The following is a 16,069-nucleotide window of genomic DNA, read 5'->3' on the forward strand; positions in this document are numbered from 1 at the left end:
ACATGCACAGAGTGGCCCATGTGTCTGGAGTTCATTTGCAGCAGCTAGAAGCCCTGGGGCACCCATTCTCTCTCTTTCTGCCTTTTTTCAATCTCTCTGTCTAATAAATAAATAAAATAAGATTACACACACACACACACACACACACACACACACACACACACACACACACACATATTGTTTTGTTTTTTTGAAGTACGTTCTCACTCTAGCCCAGGCTGACCTGGAATTGACTATGAAGTCTCAGGGTGGCCTCAAACTCACGGCGATCCTCCTACCTCTGCCTCCCGATTGCTGGGATTAAAGGCGTGCGCCACCACGCCCAGCTTAAAATAAAATATTTCTTTTTGAGGTAGGGTTTCACATTAGCCCAGGCTGACCTGGAACTCACTATGCAGTCTCAGGGTGGCCTCAAACTCACAGCGATCCTCCTACCTCTGCCTCCCGATTGCTGGGATTAAAGGCGTGCGCCACCATGCCCAGCTCTTAAAATATGTTTTTAAATGAGTACTTTCCTAAGCTCTCTGTCCCCATGGACGTGCATTCCAGAAAGCTGTCCTCATAACACTTGGGCAGCTCTCTCTGTCAGTGACCATGTCGCCACGTTCGTTCCTGTGCTGGCCTTTGCCTATAATGGCAGCTGGACTCCTACCCTAGTCGAGATTGACTTCCTGCTGCGTCACCTAAGCTCAGGTTATGGCCTCAAGACCCTGTGGGAAGCGGAGCATGGTGGAGCAAGCATGTACTATCACACTCAGGAGGCAGAAACAAGCGGATCACTGCAAGTTCAAACCCAGCCTGGTCTACACAGTGAGTTCCCGGCCAGCCAAGGAAGAATAGCGAGACCTTATCTCAAAACAACAACAAAAACTCCTCCATACAGTCTGCTGCACGGAAGGAAGGAAGGAAGAGAGGAAAGGCAGGCCTGTCAAGGGAAGCTCACATCCTCATGATGCTGTGCTGAGCCAGGGCAGAGCAGGTGTGGAAAAATTCAAGCTGGGCGTGGTGGCGCACACCTTTAATCCCAGCACTCGGGAGGCAGAGGTAGGAGGAGAGTTTGAGGCCACCCTGAGACTACAAGCCTGGCCTTGGTCAGCCTGGGCCAAAGTGAGTTCCTACCTCAAAAAAACAAAAACAAAAACAAAAAAAAAAGCAGGTCATAGCACATGTCTGTGAAATATTGCTATACATCCTGTTCATTTTAATGATTTTGTGAAATGCCATGACTTATAGCCTAGATTTTTGGTTTTGTTTTGTCTTGTTTGATCTTTTGTTCTTTTTTTTTTTTTTTTTTTTTTTTGAGGTAGGGTCTTATTCTAGCTCAAGCTGGCCTGGAATTCACTATGTAGTCCCAGGCTGGCCTCAAACTCACTGCGGTACTGCGGTCCTCCAACCTCTGCCTCCCAAGTGCTGCGATTAAAGGCGTGCGCCACCACGCCTGGCTTATTTATTCATTTTTAAGGCAGTGTCTCAGTCTAGCCCAGACCAAACTGGAACTCACTTTGTAGCCCAAGGCTGGATTCAAATTTATAGCAATCCTCCTACCTCAGCCTTCCAAAAGCTGGAATTAATGACATAAGCCACTGTACCTGATATATCCTTGTTTAAAAAAGTATGTATGTAGCTGGGTATGGTGGCGCGCGCCTTTAATCCCAGCAGGGAAGATTGCCATGAGTTCGACGCTACCCTGAGACTACATAGTCAATTCCAGGTCAGCCTGAGCTAGAGTGAAACCTTACCTCAAAACAATCAAAACCAAACAAACAGTATGTATGTCTATATGTACATGTATGTGTGTATGTATATATGCACATGTGTGTGGAGGTCAGAGGACAACCGCGAGGTGTCTGCCCGTCTTCCACTTTCTTTCAGACAGGTTCGCTTGCAGCAGCAGACCAATGCCAATCTAACTGGCCCACGGGCTTTGGATTCTCCTGGCTTAGCCTCTCATTGTTGTGGGCACCCTGGGATCACAAACGCATACGCTGTTTTGCATCTGGATTTACGTGGGTGCTGGGAACTTGAACCTGTATACATGCACACACAATAAGCAATTTTTTAAAGTTTTTTTTTTTTCAAGGCAGGGTTTCACTTTAGCTGATCTGGAACTGACTCTGTAGTTACAGGCTGACCTCGAACTCACAGCAATCCTCCCGTTTCTGCCTTCTGAGTGCTGGGCTTAAAGGCACGTGCCGCCATACCCAGCTATAAGTAAATAATTTTAAAAACATGATTTGAGGGCTGGAGAGATGGCTTAGTGGTTAAGGTGCTTGCCTGCAAAGCCTAACAACCCTGGTTTGATTCCCCAGTGCCCACATAAAGCCTGTTGCACAAAGTGGCACATGCATCTGGAACTCGTTTGCAGTGTCTGAAGGCCCTGGCATGCCAGTTCTCTCTATACTCTGTATATCTCCCTCTCTGCTTGTAAATGAATCAATATTTTAAAAAAATGCTGGGCGTGGTGGCATAAGCCTTTAATCCCAGCATGTGGGAGGCAGAGGTAGAAGGATCACTGGGAGTTTGAGGCCAGCCTGACACTACATGGTGAATTCCAGGTCAGCTTGGGCTAGCATGAGACCCTACCTCAAAAAAAAAAAAAATAAACAAAACAAAACAAAACAACAACAACAAAAAACCCACCATCAACAACAATATGATTTGAAAGATATCTATGAGGAGCTACCTACCATACTAAGGGCCATTTCTCCAAAGTGCTCTTATTACCAAAATATATTTTGCTGCCTTCCGGTCAAGATGGCGGACTCATAACCACACTACGGTACTGGGGGTAGAGTCAGGAGGCAGTGAGAACCAAGGACAACCCAAATCTACCCACAAGCCAAGAAAAGACAGCTGACTCCCTGGCAGGAGATGAGCCACTCCTCACACATCAGTCAGAGCTCCTGTGACATCACAGAGGAACCGGCGAGATGAGCAGGAGCGCTGCTCCCACGGCGAGCCTGACAACCTGCGCCAGGGTGACGGAGACAGACACTGAGGAGACTCAAAACGCAGCAGAACAGAAATCCAGAAGCTGCTGAGAGCTCAGCACTGAAGTAGGCTTAAAACACACCCACCACGGCTCAGGGAGTTTTGCAGAAGAGGAGGTGGAAGGATTGTCAGAGCCACAGAGTGGGAAGGGATATCCAGAGGTATTGTCCCGCCCTGATCGCTGCGGTCATAATTTAAAACCCACAACCCCTTGGTGAACACCAGCAATCCCACTGAGGAGGACCCTCAGTGGCATGGAGGCAGGGAGGAGGGAAGTGATGGTACCAACATATGATGTGTTCATGTGAAGTTTCTGAATATCAATGTAGATAGCTTTCAGGATGGGGCATTTAGCTCAGTGGTAGAACGCATACACATGGCCCTAGGTTCAATCCCCCAGTCCCACACATGTTACCTTCATGCTATGTAACCTTGAGATTCTTTACACTGTCTTCCAGGAAACTCTTGAAGAAAAGTTTCCAAATGCTCATCCCACGGCTTTGAGTTTCATGAAGGTATGTGGGAGTTAATTATGATTATTATGGACTACAAGCTGTAATTGTTGGGCTGGAGAGATGGCTTAGCGGTTAAGTGCTTGCTTGTGAAGCCTAAGAACCCTGGTTCAAGGCTCCATTCCCCACGTTAGCCAGATGCACAAGGGGGCGCAGGCATGTGGAGTTCCATTGCAGTGGCTGGAGGTCCTGGTGTGCCCATTCTCTCTCTCTCTCTCTGCCTCTTTCTCTCTGTCGGTCGTTCTCAAAAAAAAAAAAAAAAAAAGATAAAGAAAACAAATTATAATTGTTGAAGCTGGTAATGGGGGTGGGGTGGGGTCAGATACACAGTGGGGCACGTAATTCCAGAGTAAGAAGCAGCGAGTGAAAATAGTAAGAGAGAGCTGGGCGTGATGCGCACGCCTTTAATCTCAGCACTCGGGAGGCAGAGGTAGGAGGATCACTGTAGGTTTGAGGCCAGCCTGAGACTACATAGTGAATTCCAGGACAGCCTGGGCTAGAGAGAGACCCTATCTTTAAAAAAAAAAAAAGAGGGATGGCTTAGCAGGTAAGGCATTTGCCTACAAAGCCAAAGGACCCAGGTTTGATTCCCCAAGACCCACGTAAGCTGGATGCATAAGGTCTGGAGTTTGTTTGTAGTAGCTGGAGACCCTGATACACCCATTCTCTCTGTCCCCTTTGTCTCTGTCAAATAAATAAAATATCTTTTTAAAAAAAGAAAGAAAAAGAAAACAATAAGAGAGGATCTAGGGAGATGGCTCAGTCACCAAATACTAGCACAAGCATAATAACCTCTGTTTGGGTCCCCAACATGTGCATAATTAATCAGTCATGGGGGCATGTGCCTCTAATCCCAGCCCTGGAGGTGGGGGATATAGACAGACCCAGGAGAATAAGCCCCTGGGTCTCACTGGGTAGCTAGTCTGGCCAGATCAGTGAGCTCCAGATTCATTGCAAGAGCTGTGTCAAACAAATATAATGGAGGGGGCTGGAGAGATGGCTTAGTGGTTAAGGCATTGGTCTGCAAAGCCAAAGGATTCCAGTTTGACTTTCTAGACCCTACATAAGACAGATGCACAAGGGGACACGTGCCTCTGGAGTTTGTTTGCAGTGGCGGGAGGCCCTGGTGTGCCCATTCTCTTTTTCTCTCAAATAAATGTATAAAATATATTTTTAAAAATACAATGGAGGGCTGGAGAGATGGCTCACTGGTTAAGGCACTTGCCTGCAAAGGGAAAGAGCCCAGGTTCGATTCCCAGATGCACAGTGGCACATTCATCTGGAGTTTGCAGTGGCTAAAGGCCCTGGTGCACCCATTCCCTCTCTCTCTCCTCTCTATCTTTTCTCTCTCTGCTTGCCAATAAATAAATAAATGAATAAAATATAGTGAAAATATTTTTTTAAAGTGAAAACATAAGTAAATTTTTTAAAAAAGTGAAAAAGGGCTGGCAAGAATTCTTAGCATTAAAGCAAAGCCTAAGGACCCAGGTTTGATTCTTCAGACCCATGTAAGCCAGATGTACAAGGTGGCACATGTGTCTGGAGTTTGTTTGCAGTGACTGGAGGCCCTGTTTCATGCCCATTCTCTCTACCTGCCTCTTCCTCCACCCTCTCTCTTTCCTTCTCTCTCTCTCTCAAATAAATAAAAATATTTTATATATACCAGGCATATATACCACGCCTTTAATCCTACCCGTTAGGAGGCAGAAGTAGGAGGATCACTGTGAGTTTGAGGCCAGCCTGGGACTACAGAGTGCCAGGTGAGCCTGAGCTAGAGTGAGACTTTACCTTGAAAAAAAACAAAGACACGATGGAGAGCAATTATTAGGGAAGACACCTGATATCGATCAGTCTGGCCTCCACACATGGGCATCCACACATGCAGACACCACACGTGCACAAAATGTGAGGGGCTGTGAAATAACTACAGCTAAAGGAATATCAATAGTTTAAACAGCAATAGTTCCAATGTAGCTACTAAAATTAGAAAACATCACAAAGCCAGCAGAGTCAGAGCCACATGGGGACGAGCCTCACTCTGGACCCAGGCACGAGGGAGAAAGTGAAAGGAAAAATTGACCAAGCAGAAGAAAGCCACAAACATAGTGGCTTAACTCGATCACCCTGAGACTACACAGTGAGTTCCAGGTTAGCCTAGGCTACAGTGAGGCCCGATTTTGAAAAACCAAAAAATAAAAACAAAAACAAAAATCCCCACCAAAACAAACAACAAGACCAGAGGAAACTTAGCGATATACAGTTTGCCATTCAACCATTCAGCTTGCTCAGTAGCAGTCATCCTAGGAGAGTGGTCAGGAGACAGAAAGAAAGTGAGCTGACAGAGAGTAGAGCTTTTTTTTTTTTTAAAATATGTTTAATTTTATTATTTATTGCAGAGAGATAAGAGACACAGAGAGAGAATGAGTACACCAGGGCCTTTAGCCACTGCAAACGAAATCCAGACACATGTGCCACCTTGTGCATCTGGCTTACGTGGGTCTTGGGGAATCGAACCTAAGTCCTTAGGTTTTGCAGGCAAGCCATCTCCCCAGCCCCCCCCCCTTTTTGGTGAGTATAAATTTGTGTGTGTGTGTGTGTGTGTGTGTGATGTATGCAGATGCTATGCCTGGGCACACACGTGTAGAGGCCAGAGTATGTCAGATGACTTCCCTAATCATTCTTTCACCTCATGTCCCTGAAACAGAGTCTCTCATTGAACCTGGAGCTCCCCAATTTTAGGTTGGACAGGCTGACCAGGGAGTCCCAGCAATCCTCCTGTCTCCACTCCCCACAGCACTGGGATCACTTACAGGCATACATAGCCATTCTCAGTGGCCTTATTTATTTATTTACTTACTAACTTACTTACTTATTTTTAAGAGAGAATTGGCACACCAGGGCCTCAGCCGCGGCAATTGAACTCCAGACACTTGTGCCACCTAGTGGGCATGTGAGACCTTGCACTTGCCTCACCTGGAGGTGCATCTGGCTCACGTGGGATCTGGAGAGTCGAGCATGGGTCCTCAGGCTTCGCAGTCAAGTGCCTTAACCACTAAGTCATCTCTCCAACCCTCTTGTTGTTGTTGTTTATTGAGGTAGGGTCTTGTTATAGCTCAGGGTGACCTAGGACTCACTGTATGGTCTCTAGCTGTCCTCTAATTCACAGCAGTCCTCCTACCTCAGCCTCCCAAGTGCTGGGATTAAAAGTGTGTGCCACCATTCTGGGCAGAGAGAGAGAGAATAGGCATCAGGGCCTCCAGACACTGCAGGTGAACTCCAGCTGTATGCACAACCTTGTGCATCTGGCTTTACGTGTGTGCTGGGGAAAAGAACTTAGGTCATTAGGTTTTACGGGCTCAGCTTTTACATTAAGTGCGAGGGATCAAGCTTAGATGCTCACAGTTGATGTTACACCCACAGCATCTCCCCAGCCAAGGGAGAGAGTTTTAAGAAGGAGGAGTTAGTCATGAGCGTCTATTACTATTGAGGGCAGAGCTCAGAATACTTGCTGGGTTTAAGGAGCTGGAAGTAGAGGACATGGAGTTAATAACAAGAGACCAGGACTGGAGAGATGGCTTAGCGGTTAAGCACTTACCTGTGAAGCCTAAGGACCCCGGTTCGAGGCTCAGTTCCCCAGGTCCCACGTTAGCCAGATGCACAAGGGGGTGCATGCGTCTGGAGTTCGTTTGCAGTGGCTGGAAGCCCTGGTGTGTCCATTCTCTCTCTCTCCCTCTATCTGTCTTTCTCTCTGTGTCTGTTGCTCTCAAATAAAAAAAAATATATATATATGTTCTAAAAAAAAAATATATATATATATATATATATATATATATGTTCTAAAAAAAAAAAAGAGAGAGAGAGAGACCAGTAATGGAGTTGACGGGGTAAGAAGCTGATAAGTGATAAGTAAGTAGAGACTACCACAGTTTATATTCAAAACAGTCTTTCTGGGGCTGGAGAGATTGCTCAGCAGTTAAGGTGCTTGCCCAGAAAGTCTACCAACCTAAGTTTGATTCCCAGTGCCCACATAAAGCCAGGCATACAAAGTGGCATATATGTCTGAAGTTTGCAGCAGCTAGAGGCCCTGGTGCACCCATTCTCTTTCCCTCTCTCTCTCTGCTTCTCTTCTCTTTTCTTCTTCTCTCCTCTCCTCTCCTCCCTTCTCTTCTCCTCTCCTCTCCTCTCTTCTCTTTTCCTCTCTCTGTGCCAGGGGTGGTGGCACATGCCTTTAATCTCAACACTCAGGAGGCAGAGGTAGGAGGAGCACTGTGAGTTTGAGGCCAGCCTGAGACTACATAGTGAATTCCAGGTCAGCCTGGCAACCTGAGATAGAGCGAGACCCTACCTAAAAAAAAAAAAAAAAGTTAAATATTTAAGAATACTGAATGTGTGGCTGGAGAGATGGCTTAGTGGTTAAGGCACTTGCAGACAAAGCCAAAGGACTCAGGCTCAGTTCCCCAGGACCCATGTAAAGCCAGGTGCCCAGGGTGGCGCACGCATCTGGAGTTCATTTGCAGTGGTTGGAGGCCCTGGTGTACCCATTATCTCTATATATCTGCCTCTCTCTCTCTCCCTCTCACAAATAAATATTTTTTTATAAAACAATCTAAAATTGAAAAAAAAACACCAATCGGTCAGTCTAGATGGGGCCTGGATAGCAATGGGAGTTTGAGGAGACGGGGATGAGCACATGGAATGGATCCTGAGCTAGAGCTGTCTGCTTGGAGCGGGCCACAGACGTGCAAGAACAAATGAGTGGTTATGCTTGCTGGCTTGTTTTCAGATGAGCAGGACTTTGTCAAGACTGCCACTGGTCCCTCAGCTGTCACAGGGCTTGCGCCTGGCTCACACGGGGGATCTGGAGGCTTCTAATGGCTCAAGTATAAAGGGGTCAAAGTGCCATCTTTTCCTTCCCACCTCCAACAACTACCATTCTTTTTCTTTAAGAGAAAGGCAGGTAGAGAGAGAGAATGTGCACCCTGGGGTCTCCAGTCTGTGCCACCTTGTGCATCTGGCTTACGTGGGTTTTGGAGTATCAAATCTGGGTCCTTAGACTTTGCGAGCAAGAGGCTTAACTGCTAAGCCATCTCTTCCGTCCTCCAACAACTTTCTCTCTCTCTTTCTTTCTTTGGTTTTTGAGACAAGGATCTCATGTAGTGCACACTGGTCTCAAACTCACTTTGCAGCCAAGAATACCCTCAAACTTTTTTGATACCATTGTCTCTACGTCCTAAGTGCTGGGATTGCATGCATGTGTATATACTTGGTTTATTCATTGCTGGATATTGGACACAGGGCTTTGAGCTTTACCAACTGACCTATGTTTCCAGCCCTACTGTTGACTTGTTTTTGTATGTGTATGCATGTGCCATGTACATGCATGTGTGTTTGTATGTGTGCCTGAGTGCACAAGTGAAGACCAGAGGACAACCTCAGCTATCCTTCCTCTGATGTGCCCAGGCCTGAAGCTCATCAATTAGACTAGACTGGTTGGTCAGCAGGCTCCAAGGGAACCACACATCTCATCTTCCCAAGGCTAAGATTATAGATGTGGGGCTGGAGAGATGGCTTAGTGGTTAAGGTGTTTGCCTGCAAAGCCAAAGGGCCCAGGTTCCATTCTCCAGGACCCACGTAAGCCAGATGCACAAAGGGGCCCATGCGTCTGGAGTGCATTCGCAGTGGCTAGAAGCCCTGGTGTATCCATTCTCTCTCTCTCCCTGCCTCTTTCTCTCTCAAATAAATAAATACAAATATATATATTTTATAAAAACGATTATACATGTGTGCCACCCACACCTAGCATTGTAGGTGGGTTCCTGAAACTGAACTCTGGGGTCCTCATATGCCTGTAAGTCAAACACCTTACCCATTGAGCTATCTTTTTCTGGCTGACATTTGATTTTTTTCTTTTTTCTTTTATCTTTTCTTTGGTTTTTCGAGGTAGGGTCTCATCTGGCCCAGGCTGACCTGGAATTCACTCTATAGTCTCAGGGTGGCCTCTAACTCACGGCGATCCACCTTCCTCTGCCTCCCAAGGGCTGGGATTAAAGGCGTGCTCCACCACACCCAGCTGACATTTCACTTCTTAAACTTACTCTGTCAAGTTGTAATTCAGACTTTTGGGGGACATAGCAACAAAATAAGCTCCTCACTTGAATCTGTTTTGTTTTTCTCTTCTCCCCCTTTCTTTTCCCTTCTTCCAAAGGGATGTCTGAAGATGAACCCAGATGATAGATTAACCTGTGCCCAGCTCCTGGAGAGCCCCTACTTGGATTCCTTCAGAGAGGGTCAAATGAAAAGAAAAGCACGCAGTGAAGGAAGGAGCAAAAGACGTCAGCAGGTATCTTGGTTCTGTAGCGGGATACTTGGGGTCCAGGAAAGTCCTTGAACCCCAAGCCCTAGGTTCATTTCTAATATTTTTGTTTAAGCTTTATTTATTTATTTGCTAGAAGAAAGAATGAAAAGGGAGACATACAGAGAAAGAATGGGCATGCCAGGACCTCCAGCCACTGCAAGCAAACTCCAGATGCATGCGCCCCCTTGTGCATCTAGCTTATGTGGGTACTGGGGAATTGAACCTGGGTCCTTTGGCTTTGTGGGAAAGCGCCTTAACTGCTAAGCTATCTCTCCAGCCCCTCATTTCTAATTTTAGTCAAAGAATTGAATAAAAAAGACTGAGAAGGATAATTATTAAATTATTATATTTGTTGAGGGACATACAGAGCCAAGGAAAGTAAACAAACATACTGGCTACATATTCAGAAATAATATATTGAGATAGATGATATAGATGAGAACCCTAGAATAACTCGTAGAATCACCTTTCAAGCATCAATGAGAGGAACCTAAATTTTGGAATGGTAATGGAGCCTAATTTGAAAATCGACATCCTTTGGCATCTTTGTGCTGTGTGTATGTGTATATATTTTTTTGTCTGACCTCTTTGGACCCCAGTGGTACCTAGAGGAATTGTTTTCAATTTACTTTCTCGTTTTTGTCTTGTTCTGCTATTAGAATCAACTGTTGCCTCTCATACCAGGAAGTCACATGTCCCCCACACCTGATGGAAGAAAACAAGTCCTCCAGTTAAAATTCGACCATCTTCCAAACATTTAGGAACGAAGTGTTCTCTCAAGTGCAAAGTCATTTAATATGGACATATTTTTGTACCAGCTAGGAGGAATTCTCAGTGGTTCAGATGTAAATGGGCCATATGAACATTAAGATACCTTCTCTAACGGTTTTGCTCTCATCACTGCTGATTCCCTGTGCTTTTTCCCCTGCCAATTTTGTCTTTTAGAACATTTTCCTTAGATTTTCCAAGGCCTGACTTGTACATATGGAGGAGATGTGTTCAGTTTCACCCGGGCAGAGCCTCCTTGAGCAGTTGTTCTGGGAATTTGTGAACTTATTCTTTGATTTATGACAAAGATTTACATATATCATCTTCCTTCTGCTAACCACATAGTGCCTTCAAGCAATACCCAGTTTGCCTCAGTGCTCATTGCATAGGGAATGACGTTACCCACGCACAGAGAAGTTCACTCCCATTGTTACCAGCCTGTTGAGCAATGCTGTGATTTTATTCCCTGCTGTTATCTTGCTCTAGGAAGGTTGTCTGGGATTACCTCTGGATTGCAAAAGTTTTAGGAGACATCAATGATTCTGGTTCTTTCTTTCCTTCTTTTTTTTTCTTTCTTTCTTTCTTTCTCCCTCCCTCCCTCCCTCCTTCCCTTCTTTCTTTCCTTCCCTCTTTCTTCCCTTCCTTCCTTCCTTCCTTCCTTCCTTCCTTCCTTCCTTCTTTCTTTCTTTCTTTCTTTCTTTCTTTCTTTCTTTCTTTCTTCCTTTCTTTCGAGAAGTAGAGAGAGAGATAAAGGAAGAAAGAAAGAGAGAGCATGGCAGGGCCTGTAGCCACTGCAAAGGAATTCCAGAAGCATGTGCCACCTTGTGCATCTGGTTTATGTGGGTACTGGGGAATCATACCAGGGTCCTTAGGCTTGGCAGGCAAACACCTTAACCGCTAAGCCATCTGTCCAGCCCTGATTCTGTTTTTCTTTAAATTTTATTTGTTTGTAAGAAGAGAGAGAGAGAGAGAGAGGGATAAAATGGGTGCACCAGGGACTCTTGCCACTGCAAACAAACTCCAAGCACATGTGCCGCTCTTTGCATATGGCTTCATGTGGTAGTGGAGACTCCAATGCAGGCCATCAGGCTTTGCAAGCAAGTGCCTTTAACTGCTGAGCCATCTCTCCAGCCCTCACCTTTCTTTTCTTTTTACTTATTTTATTTTATTTGGTTTGTTTTGTTTCTAGATAGGGTCCCGCTGTAGTCCAGGCTAACTTAGAACTCACTGTGCGGCTCAGACTGGCATCAAGCTCATAGCAATCCGACCTCTCTGTCCTGAGTGCTGGAATTAAAGTGCTACTGTGCTTGGCTAATGATTCTGTTTTTAAAGCCATAGAGAGAAAATTCCACACACAGAAAACAGTGAACAAATGACAAGGACTCACGTTAGTAATGCTCTTGAATCCTTGGCTGCCCGCTGGTATGCTGACTATCCTTGGTACAATGTCATTTCTTTGCCCTTTCTCCTGGCTAAATTACCTCAGTGTCTAAACTGCTAGGTCTGGGGATATTGTGGAAGCCGTGAATTTCTAGAACTCTCTTCCAAACACTGGGGCTGGAGAGATGGCTTAGCAGTTAAGGCACATGCCTGTGAAGCCTAAGGACCTTGGTTCGATTCTCCAGGTCCCACGTAAGCCAGATGCACGTGGTGGCACATGTGTCTGGAGTTTGTTTGTAGTGGCTAGAGGCCCTGGCATGCCCATTCTCACACTCTCTCTCTCTCTCTTCCTCTCTGTCTCTTACAAATAAATAAATAAAATCTCTAAAAAGCAAGAAAACAAAAACAACAACAAAAACCCACTGGGACCAGAAGCTTGTATAGCCCTATACTGTAGTTGCATTCTCAGACAGGGCTTGCAAAGGTACACAGACAGATACAGGAAAACTACTTTTCAATTAATTTCATTCTGTGTCTTACAAAAATAAAAATAAAAATGATGCATATTGGGCTGGAGAGATGGCTTAGTGGTTAAAGGCCTGGGTTTAATCCCCCGGTACCTGCATAAAGCCAGATGAACAAAGTGGCACAGGCATCTGGGGTTCATTTGCAGTGGCTGGAGGTGCTGCCCAGTGTGCCCATTCTTTTGCCCCACCCCCTTCTCTCAAAAATTAAATAAAAATGTTTTTTTAAGAAAAACTGATGCAAAGCTGAGTGCAGAGGTGCACGCCTTTAACCCCAGCACTCGGGAGGCAGAGGTAGGAGGATCACCATGAGTCTGAGGTCACCCTGAGACCACATAGTGAATTCCAGGTCAGCCTGAGCTAGAGTGAGACCCTACCTCAAAAAACCAAAAACCAAAACAAAACAACAACAACAAAAAAAAACCAAAAACCTGATGCAGGTATCTCAATAGGTGACCTGGAATTATGCCTCAAGATTTCTATTCCTAGACTGGCAGGGTAATATGATCATATCAAATTTTCCAAATACCTACTCTAGAAATTAATGTCTGGCATTGAGAGCCCATGGGGTTATTATGAAAGGAACAAAACCCTATGTGTACCTTTAAAATCTATTGCAACTATAAACATGGCTAGGAAAACTTCCAGTGTCATGCCAGGCGTGGTGGCGCACGCCTTTAATCCCAGCACTTTGGAAGGCAGAGGTAGGAGGATCACCATGAGTTTGAGGCCAGCCTGAGACTACTTAGTGAATATCAGGTCTGCTTGAGCTATAGCGAAATCCTACCTTGAAAAAAACAAGTAAAATAAAATAATGAAATGCAAACTAATGAAGTTTCCTTGCCTGCTGTTGACAATAGTCACCAGTCATATCTCTAAATACTGTGACATTAGTGATGATGGATGTTTACTTATGATTTTAGAATGTATTTGTGTAGAAGTGTCTATTTCATATCACTTGATATTGTAGCTACTTGTTAATTAGCATTCAACAGTTAGCATAATGAGCCATGTGTGGTGGTGGCCACCTTTGATTCCAGCACTTGGAAGGCAGAGGTAGGAAGATTGCTGTGAATTCCAGGCCACCCTGAGACTACATAGTGAATTCCAGTCAACCCTAGGTAGAGTGAGACCCTACCTTGAAAAACAAAAGCAAAACAAATAAACAAACAAAATTAGCATGATGGTAATTTAAAGTACTCGAAACAATTCACTGCAAAACAGGTTTAACTTAATTATGTTACATAAAAATTGTGATAGTATTATAAATTTAGCTTAAGATATTTAGAAAAACCTAATAAAAGATTAACTACTTTGGTGACATTATATTTGTATATATAACTTAACTTGGGTATGTTTTTTTTTTTTTTTTACTTTAATAAAGGTGAAAAATATTTCTGTGTCCTAATTTCTTTTAAAATCAACTATTAGTCTATTGTCTAATCCTTTGTACTTAAGTGAGGAAAGGCTGTCATGCTCATAGGTAAATTCTATAACTCATAATATAATTTTCTATAGGTCACAAATATATGAACAGCTCACATGGCAAAATCACTTTTTTTTTTCTTTTTTTGAGCTATAGCCTTGAATTGGAAATTTTTACAAATGGGAGAACCAACAATCTTTTCCAGGCAGACTCGCCAGAGGCTATCTCTTGAGAATGTCCTTGCAGCTCTACTTGGAGGCTATCAGATTCTTCCTATTTCAATTTATAAAAATATTTCCAGGGCTGGAGAAATTGCTTAGTGGTTAAGGCATTTGCCTGCAAAGCCAAAGGACCCAGGTTTGATTTCCTAGGACCCACATAAGCCAAATGCACAAGGGGGCACACATGTCTGTAGTTCATTTGCAGTGGCTGGAGGCCCTGCTGTGCCCATTCTCTCTCTCCCTCTTTCTCTCAAATAAATAAAAATAAGATAAAATAAATGATCTTTCCCTCATCCTTTCCAATTCCTAAGCCATAGGATCTGAAAATTTTCTGTCAAGTTCAATGTCAGGCCTCTGCAGTGGTTTCCATTGTGGATTTACAAAGACCAAAGTTGGGCCAATGATCAAAAGAGAGGAATATAAGTACAGGATGAGGTCACTGTGAAAGAATGCTTTCTTCTTCACTTAAAACCTTCATCGTCATCATCATTTTGGGATGGGGTCTTACGTAGCACAGGCTAGCCTCAAATTCAGTGTGCAGTTGAGTTTGTCTTCAAATTTCTGTTTTTAAACTTTGTTTTATTTTATTTGGGAGAGAGAGACAGAAAGGTGGTGGGGGGATGGGCACGTGAGGGCCTCCAACCACTGCAAACAAACTCCAGACTCATGTGCCACCATGTGCATGTGGCTTACGTGGGTACTGGGGAATTGAACCTGGGTCCTTTGGCTTTGCAGGCAAGTGTCTTAACTGCTAAGCCATCTCTTCAGCCTCCCATCTTTTTTTTTTTCTTTCCTTTTTTTGTTTTTGTTTTTTTGAGGTAGGGTCTCACTCTGGCTCAGGCTGACTTGGAATTCACTATGTAGTCTCAGGGTGGCTTTGAATTCACTGCGATCCTCCTACCTCTGCCTCCCGAGTGCTGGGATTAAAGACGTGTGCCACCACGCCTGGCTGTCTTTGAATTTCTGATCCTCCTGTCCCTGCTGGGATTATAGGCATGAGACCCCTCAAGCCAGATTTGCTTTTTAAAAGATTTTTAACTTTTATTTATTTATTTGAGAGAGAGAAAGTGAGAAGTGACAGATATATATAGAGAGAGTGAATGGGTGTGCCAAGGCCCCCAGCCACTGCAACCAAACTCCAGATGCATGCTCCACCTTGCGCATCTACCTGGCTTACATGGGTCCTGGGGAATTGAACCTGGGTTCTTTGGCTTTTCAGTCAAAGTGGTTTAACTGCTTAGTCATCTCTCCAGCCCTGCTTTCTTGATTTTTGTTTGTTTGCTTGTTTTGTTTTTGTTTTTCAAGGTAGGGTTTCATTCTAGCTCAGACTGACCTGGAATTCACTATGTAATCTCAGGGTGGTCTTGAACTCATGGCGATCCTCCTTCCTCTGCCTTCTGAGTGTTGGGATTAAAGGTGTGTGACACCACACCCAGTGCTTTCTTGATTTTTAATGTTGCCTGTGTTTGAAAAGAATACAGTAAATGGCTTCCAGTATGACTGCCACAATTTCTCAGTTTATGTGCCTTTCACAGTGAGGGTTTACCATTCTCTCAAGACATGAAGTCTCATTCCTTTAATCCCAGCACTCAGGATGTTAAGGTAGTAGATCTCTGTGAGTTCAAGGCCAGCCTGGGCTACAGAGTGAGTTCTAGCTCAGCCTGGACAGAGTGAGACCTTGTCACATAAAAATAAACAAGGGGGGCTGGAGAGATGGCTTAGCGGTTAGGCGCTTGCCTGTGAAGCCTAAGGACCCAAGTTCCATTCCCCAGTCCCCTTGTAAGCGAGATGCATAAGGTGGTGCATACATCTGGAGTTCATTTGCAGTGGCTAGAGGCCCTGGGGTGCCCATTCTCTCTGTCTCTCTCTCTCTCTCTCTCTGTGTCTCTTTC

At 44.6% G+C, this 16,069-nt stretch overlaps 1 protein-coding gene across 4 annotated transcripts in view; it reads left to right on the forward strand.

Moving 5' to 3' along the window:
• The window catches only part of Cdkl4 (cyclin dependent kinase like 4), a 35,866-nt gene extending 24,656 nt beyond the window's left edge, over positions 1 to 11,210 (forward strand). For 3 of the 4 annotated variants that reach the window (XM_045137648.1, XM_045137652.1, XM_045137649.1), the window contains 3 exons: positions 3,450 to 3,506; positions 9,709 to 9,843; positions 10,518 to 11,210. In XM_045137648.1, the coding sequence (XP_044993583.1) occupies positions 3,450 to 3,506; positions 9,709 to 9,843; positions 10,518 to 10,619 (294 nt within the window). In that variant the 3' untranslated portion in view covers positions 10,620 to 11,210. The remainder of the gene's footprint in view (positions 1 to 3,449; positions 3,507 to 9,708; positions 9,844 to 10,517) is intronic. The other variant, XM_045137650.1, reaches the window with a different exon arrangement.
• The last annotated feature ends 4,859 nt before the right edge of the window (positions 11,211 to 16,069 follow it).

Source organism: Jaculus jaculus, chromosome 18 (genome assembly GCF_020740685.1).
Source record: "Jaculus jaculus isolate mJacJac1 chromosome 18, mJacJac1.mat.Y.cur, whole genome shotgun sequence".
NCBI lineage: Eukaryota > Metazoa > Chordata > Mammalia > Rodentia > Dipodidae > Jaculus > Jaculus jaculus.